Source organism: Chinchilla lanigera, unplaced genomic scaffold (genome assembly GCF_000276665.1).
Source record: "Chinchilla lanigera isolate Chin_1 unplaced genomic scaffold, ChiLan1.0 scaffold00021, whole genome shotgun sequence".
NCBI classification, from domain to species: Eukaryota; Metazoa; Chordata; class Mammalia; order Rodentia; family Chinchillidae; genus Chinchilla; species Chinchilla lanigera.
In genome coordinates this window covers 19,018,732-19,026,247 of record NW_004955422.1, presented here as the reverse complement: position 1 = coordinate 19,026,247, position 7,516 = coordinate 19,018,732, and the positions used below count along the sequence as shown (strand labels likewise).

Genomic DNA, 7,516 nt, shown 5'->3' with positions numbered 1-7,516 from the left:
GGCTGGGCGCAGTGCTCCGCGGCCGCCGAGCCGAGCGGACGACCCTCGAGGCCGCACCGCAGCCTCCGCGCCTTCCCCTATCATGCCCCGGGCCCGGGCCGGGGCCGCCCAAGCAGCCAGGACATCATGCCCGAGGGCGACGGCGGGGAGGCGCCCGCTCTCATCCCGGACAGCGAGCCGCTGCGGGAAGAGGTATCGCGCTGCGGGGCCGGAGCCGGGAAAGACGATGGGGCAGCGAGCAGTCCCCGGGAGGGGCACGGGGCAGAAAGTCCTCGGGTCCCTACGGCCGATGACGTCATTGGGGAGCCCGCGTCCGTCTTGGGGTCCCGGGCCTAGGAGCCCACGAGGGGCAGGGATAGGGCGGCTGGGCAGGAATGTGGGGGGGCGACTCTTGCCCCCGTGTCCCCTTAAACATGCTCGCCCGTCCTGTGACGTCAGCACCTGGCCCCCACGCGTCCGCACCCTGTAGCGCTACCCAGCTGCCGCCCCCCCACCTCCAGGGCCACGGGGTGAGGCCCCCAGCCCGACCCAGCCGCTCACGAGGTGCCGAGGTGCCGGGCGGTGTCTGCAATGCAGCCGCAGTGACCAGGACTTGGGGGAGGGGAAAGAGAAGGGAGGCGGCCTCTAGAATCCAACGCCCTCCTTCCAGGTAAGGGCTGAGGGTTCACCCTGCAGGCTGGGACCCCCAAGGCGACCCTTCCTCAGTTGTGGCCAGGAAAATCTGCAGGCGCCGAGGCCTCCGTGTGTGGTGGGGTGAGGGGGTGATGGGGGTGGGTGAGGGTGTGTGTTTGAGCAAATGTGGCATGCCTGTGGGGTGTGTGTGTGTGTGTGTGTGTGTGTGTCTGTGTATGTCTGTGTGTGAGAAAGAGAATGTGGTCAGGTGAGGGTCAGCTGGGTCCTTTGGCTTGGGTCTTGGCCCAGTGTTGTGTGTATGTGTATCTCTGGTGTGGAGGGGGGTGTGGGTGTGGGTGTGAAGTTTCTGGAGGGGTGGGGGATGTGCACTGTGGTCAGGAGAAGGTCTGTCCTGTCTCGGCTTCAGAGAGTATGAAACATGTATGCACATCCGTGTGTCCTGGAATGGATGGGTCTACGGTTTGTGTGTGTGCATGTGTGTGTGCACACACATGTGTCCATGTGCTTCTTGCTATGGGTGAAAGGGTTTGCACTCTGGGGATAGGCAAGGGTCTGGTGTAAACAGGCTGAGTTCTCTAGGGGTAGGTGGGTCTGTGATGACCATGTATTGGGGGTGTACAGGAGTGGGTGCGTAGACCTGTGGTGTGGTGGGTGAAGGGGGACACATTGCTCTGTGCAGCCCTGGCGTTCGGGCGCTGTTTCCTCTCTTTCCTCAAAGTCGAGTAGAGCTGGGTAGGAGAGGTGGCCATTAACCTCACCTCTGTTGTTTGCAGTTTCTTCTTTCCCTTTCTACCCTTCCCTTCCCCTACCTACCGTCTTCTCTTACTTTGGCACCTGGGGGTGAGGTAGCCAGGCTGGAAGCCCTGACAGGCAGGAGTGCGGAGCCCCCTGGGTCAGGGAGTGGCCTCTGCTGCCTGCCAGATGGGGAGTGGAGGGCAGCCCTCCATATGCGCCCCCTCAAGGCTCACGCTTCCTCCATTTCCAGCTCGCCCTCTTTCTCACTGACTTAAAAGCCTCTCCCGAGTCTCCTGCCACTCCTAGTGGAGCAAAGAACCAGGCAGGATTAACACGCATAATGCTTGTTCCCATGGCCAGATCGAATAGCTTCACACGTACAGTTTCGTTGAATCTTTGTAGCCCCAGGTTACAGATGAGGAAATAGAGGTCCGGTAAGGATGATGGACCTGCCCAAGTCACACTTGTAAGTAGTGGAGCCAGCATCAGAGCCTGGCCTGTAGGGCTCCAAAGCCCGTACTGTTCAACTCTTGGGGCCCTGCCACCCTGGCCTCCTGTACCACCAGGACCAGAAATCAAAGCCCAGAGAGGGCAGGAACATGCCAAGTCCTCACAGCAAATCAGGCAGAGCTCACACCATGAGAATTGTTTTCTCAGTAACCAACAAGGAGTATGAAGGGAGAGGTGTCCTTTCTCTCCTGGCAGGGATGGATCTGTTGTGTCCTAAGCACCGAGAGAGCAGGGCAGAACAGAGGGCAGCCTCAGGGCAGGTGGGCCCAGGTTCCAATCCTGCAGCCAGCACCACCGTGAGCTGGCTGGAAGTAAGGCTGGGAGCAGGTAGCGGAGTCCCGTGGAGCCTCAGTTTCCTCTCCTGCACAGGGTTAAGCACAGTACTCGCACAGCCAGCGGCCCTGTCCTGACGCCCTCTCCCCTCTCTCTGCCTACCCTGCAGCAGCGGCCCCTGAAGCAGTCCCTGGGAAGCTCCCTATGCCGAGAGTCGCACTGGAAGTGCCTGCTCCTCACACTCCTCATCCATGCCTGTGGTGCAGTGGTGGCCTGGTGTCGCCTTGCCACTGTGCCGCGGCTGGTCCTGGGGCCCGAGGCAGCCTTGGCTCGTGGGGCAGGGGGACCGCCACCCACCTACCCGGCTAGCCCCTGCTCCGATGGCTACCTGTACATCCCACTGGCCTTTGTCTCCCTCCTCTACCTCCTCTACCTGGCAGAGTGCTGGCACTGCCACGTGCGGTCATGCCAAGCGCCTCGCACAGATGCCAACACCGTGCTCGCCCTGATCCGCCGGCTGCAGCAGGCACCGCCCTGTGTCTGGTGGAAGGCCACCAGCTACCACTATGTGCGCCGCACACGCCAGATCACTCGCTACCGCAACGGCGACGCCTACACCACCACGCAGGTCTACCACGAGAGGGCTGACAGTCGCACAGCTCGGGGTGAGTTTGACTACTCGGCCCATGGTGTCCGCGACGTCTCCAAGGAGCTGGTGGGCCTGGCTGACCACGCAGCCACACGGCTGCGCTTCACCAAGTGCTTCAGCTTTGGCAGTGCTGAGGCCGAGGCCTCGTACCTCACACAGAGGGCCCGATTCTTCAGCGCCAACGAGGGCCTGGACGACTACCTGGAGGCCCGCGAGGGTATGCACCTGAAGGACGTGGACTTCCGTGAGTCCCTCATGGTCTTTGCCGACCCCCGCAGCCCACCCTGGTATGCCCGTGCCTGGGTCTTCTGGCTCGTGTCAGCAGCCACCCTGTCCTGGCCCCTGAGGGTTGTGGCGGCCTATGGCACTGCCCACGTCCACTACCAGGTAGAGAAGCTTTTTGGCGCCAGCTCACCTCCTCCAGGGGCCATGCCCAGCGGGCCACCACTGTCCCGGGTGGCCACGGTGGACTTCACCGAGCTGGAGTGGCACATCTGCTCCAACCGGCAGCTGGTGCCCAGCTACTCAGAGGCTGTGGTCATGGGTGCCAGCTCGGGTGCCTACCTTCGGGGCTGCCAGCGCTGCCGCCGCTCCGTCAGCAGCAACTCGCTGCCTCCTGCCCGGCCTAGTGGCCCCCGCCTGCCCTTCAGCCGAAGCCGCCTCTCACTGGGCACCGGGGGCCGGGCCACCCCAGGGGTCTTCCGCAGCCTGAGTGGGGGGCCATTGGGGCGCCGTGGAGAGGACACCGAACCCTTGGAAAGCCCACCATGCTACGAGGATGCCCTTTACTTCCCGGTGCTCATTGTCCATGGGGACAGCGGCTGCCGGGGAGATGGGCAGGGTGCGCTCTGAGACCCCCCGTGGCCCTGGCATGTCTCCCTCCTCACCAGCCCACCATGGGCTTGGATTCCTGATACTTGTCCAAACCAGGAGGGCAAGCAGACCAGCCACGCACGGGTCAGGTGGGGCGGGGTTCCTTAGACAAACTAAAATGCAGTGACCTGGGGTCATTCTGGGGGGAGGGATGCCACCTGAGTTGAGCCTATGATCCATCCCCAGCAACCCCATCCATCCCCCGCCTCCCACCCCTGCCATAGTGGATGAACTGCTTGGGGGCCGAAGCAGGGAAAGAAGCTTCCAGAAAGGCTGGGATGGGGAGGAGCCCTGAGGACAGCTGTTACCTGCGGCAAAGAACTGCCTATGGGCTCCTCCCTGCCATGGCTGAGACCACACTGGGGGCCCTCGAGCAATCCAGAAGCACAAATGGGCAGTTTTGGGCTGTGCCCAGCTGGGCTGCCCTTCTGAAGCTGAAGAGCTGGCAGTGATGGCCCCACTACTTGCCCAGTCCCCTTAGTCTCCTGCTAGTCCCATCCTGCCTGTCCTCTCGCCTCTGCTCACGCCCAGTCCTTGATGTGACCCTGTGGTGTGGCCCCTCCCCTGAGAGCCTGGTTCTTGGAACACAGCTTTGCACCCTTTTCTCCCTGGTACCCACTACACCCATCCCACATCCAGCTCCCTTTAGAACCTGGGGTCTCACTCAGGACCCCACCATGATCCGACATTCCCTGGTCTCCACTCCTGCCTCCCAAAGTCTACATCCACCTCTGTCAGCCACATACATACCCACCTGTCCTTGCTTTTGCAGGCTTCTCTGCTCTTTGCCTTTCTAATTTCCACAGGATGCAGGGCCACAGGGCATCCGAGGGGCCCTGGCCTAGCCACAGCCTCTTGGACGATGCCCTTGCCCTCCTCTGGAAGCCCCTGCTTCTCCCACAGTGGAGCCTGGCCCAGGGGACATCATCCCTCCCCCAAGGAGGAGAGAGGAGTCCCTTCCCTTCCAACTGGGGCTTCCACCCCTCTCAGGGGCAGGCAGGGGAGGGAGGAGGCAGAGAAGGTACAGACTAAATAAAGTTTTGAACTGGAAGGGCTTCTGTGTGTTCTTGAGGGGTGAGTCCAAGGCTACCACTGAAGCGTAACGGGCCACCTGGGTGCGGGGGAGGTGGGCTTCAGCGTTCCTGGGAGCAGGGTAGGCAAAGAGGGACCTTCTCTATCCAGCTTGGAGCCTCGGAGACTCAGCTCTTTTTCTGTGTGTGTGTCCTGGGGATGGAATCAGGCATGCCTTCCCTCTAACGCTGAGCTACACCAGCCTGAGACCCAGCTGTGAGCTGCCGTGAGCAACTGACTGCACTGACGCCAGCATCTAGGCCTAGATCACTTGAAAAGCATTGTCAAGGCCGGCCCCTCTTCCAGCCCGCCGGGCGTCCCTAAGAGGAAGGGGTGGGGGCTGTGCCTATGACTCCAGTCAGGTACCCCCCATGGCTGTGTTACTAGCTGGGGGCAATGGGTGCAGAGCAGGGTGACGAAGGCAAAGATTGAAAGGACTATCCCTGAGTCAGTGCAGGCCAGTGCAGGATCCATAGAAAGAGAACAAGCCGCCAAGGAGGGGCCTCATCCACTGAGAGAGTCTAGGTGCTTGGAAGAAGCATCTTTGCATGTATAGTTGCTCAGGGTGTTTACTATACAAGGACACTGGGCTGAGGTCAGGCAAGAGTGGAATTCACACCCAGGCCTGGTGTGGGGCTGCGTCCATTTGAGGAAAGGACAACCTTTTCTAATTTACCCACAGGGGCCATAAGTACTAGTGGATGCCCTGGAAATAGGTTGGATTTCTCCAAGAGGAGACAGGGCAGAGGGCTTTCTGGGCAATGGGTGCTGCCCAAACAAAGCCCTGGAGCAGACTAGGAAGCAATGAAGTAGAGACAAAGAGCCAGTCGGAAGTAGCTGAGGCACCCATACCACACCCCAGCATTTGCCTTTCAATGGGGGCAGACAGAAGCCACGCAAGGTGCTGGGAAGGGAGAAATAAGATCAGGGCTGCTTGTTAGGATATTTAGCAGAAGTCCAGCCACTGCTGGCCACGTGGGGAGGACAGAGTTAGAGAGCAGAGCTTTCCCCCTGCACCAGCCCAGGCCTCCCTTTGTGGGGGGATCAGCTGTTTGGAAGTAACCTCAGTGCAAAACCCATGGCGGTGCCCAGATGTTCAAGGAGTGACAGCGGACAGGGAGGCTAATGTGCTGTTTCTGGCTCCTCCCCATAAGAAGGTCCTCCTTTTCCAGCCTTCCAACCATAGCCACCACTTGACCACTGGCCACTGGCCATTCTTCTCCCTTCCTCAATAATGGAACTTCAGTTGACCCAGCTAAAAGACATCTCCAGCCTCCCTTGTGCATATGTTATGACCGTGTGACTTAATTCTAAGATATGTGATATAAACAGAAAGAAATTTCCAACAATGCTCCTTGAATTAGAAACAATATAGGTGAAGGGCATTTTTGTCCTCTCTGGTTCATCCTCCCTTCAGCTTGGAATGCATATGTGATAGCTGAAACTCCAACAGCTATTTTTTATCAGAAGGTGACCTTGAAAACTGTAACCATGTGCTGAGGATAGCAGAGCAACATAACAAAACATCCTGGGTTTCTGATGACACTAAGGGAGCTTCCTTACCATCTCTGGGTTGTTTATTTCCAGATTTTAATGAGAAAGAGAAATAAAAGTTTAGATTGTTTAAGCCACTGTTTTTTCTTGTTTCTATTACTTGCAGTCTTTATGAATTTTCTGCTGCTCCATTACAAATTGTCCCAAAGACAGTGGCTTCAAGTAGCAACAGATATCATGCTCTCTCTTGTGTGGGTCAATGTCGAGGATTGCTTATCTCTGCTCCATGGGGCCTAGGCCTCAGCTGGGGCAGGAATCACCTGCAGGCTCCTTCCCTTGCATCTCTGACTGTTGAGAGCCCAGCCAGGGTTGTTAAGTGGGCCAGCCTTGCCTGGCTTCTCTGTGGCACGGGCCTCCTCACAACAGGATGGCTGGGCTCCATGGACAAATGTAACAGGAGGGTGGCAGCTCTGTCGCCCTCTAGGGTGTGGTCTCAGAAGTCACACGGCATCCTCCCTGCCTTTTTCTGCTGGTCAAAGTTACCAAAAAATGCCCATCCAGTTTCAAGGGAGAGGGAATATAAGATCCCACCTCTTCATGGAGACTTGTCAGTGCCATATTTAAGAACAGCATGCCAGGCGTGGTGGTGCACACCTGTAATCCCAGCACTTGAGGGGCTGAGGCAGGAAGATCGCCATAAGTTTGAGGTCAGCCTGGGCAACATAGTGAGTTCAAGGCCAGCCTGCACTACATAGCAAGACCCTGTCTTAAAAACCAAACAAACAAGCAACATGTAGGTTGGATGTGGTGGCCCATGCCTGTCATCTCAGCAGTCTGGAAGGCTGAGGCAGGAAGATGGCAAGTCTGAATCCATCCTGAGCAATTTAGTGACTTAGTGAAAACTTGTCTCAAAATAAAACTTAAAAATAAAAATAAAAAAGGGCAGTAGATATAGCTTATTGTGAAGGCTCTGGGTTCAACTTGGGGGGAAACAAACAAACAGAATAGCACATGGGATGGGAGGTATATTAGTGACTGTCATTAAAAAATCAGTCGGTCACCAGGTGTGGGGGCGCATGCCTATAATCCCACCACTCGGAAGGCTGAGGCAGGAGGATTACCATGAGTTTGAGGTCAGCCTCAGCCACATAAGCAAGTTCAAGGCCAGCCTGCATTATATATTGAGACCCTGTCTCAAAAAAAAAAAAAAAAAATCAGTTGCTGAGCCAAATGTCATTCCCAAGTGATTGATATCTAGAGGGATCTGCAAAAAGAAGC

At 57.7% G+C, this 7,516-nt stretch overlaps 1 protein-coding gene across 2 annotated transcripts; it reads left to right on the top strand.

Annotated features, from left to right (window-relative positions):
- The first annotated feature begins 6 nt into the window (after positions 1-6).
- On the top strand, positions 7-4,724 carry Tmem151a (transmembrane protein 151A). 2 transcript variants are annotated; one of them, XM_005384419.1, is made up of 2 exons: positions 7-192; positions 2,592-4,724. In XM_005384419.1, the coding sequence occupies exon 2, from the start codon at positions 3,020-3,022 to the stop codon at positions 3,650-3,652; it is 633 nt and encodes a 210-aa protein (XP_005384476.1). In that variant the 5' UTR covers positions 7-192; positions 2,592-3,019; the 3' UTR covers positions 3,653-4,724. The 2 variants fall into 2 exon arrangements, with proteins under 2 accessions (XP_005384476.1, XP_005384475.1); XM_005384418.1 differs by having other exon boundaries at positions 2,321-4,724.
- Positions 4,725-7,516: the final 2,792 nt, after the last annotated feature.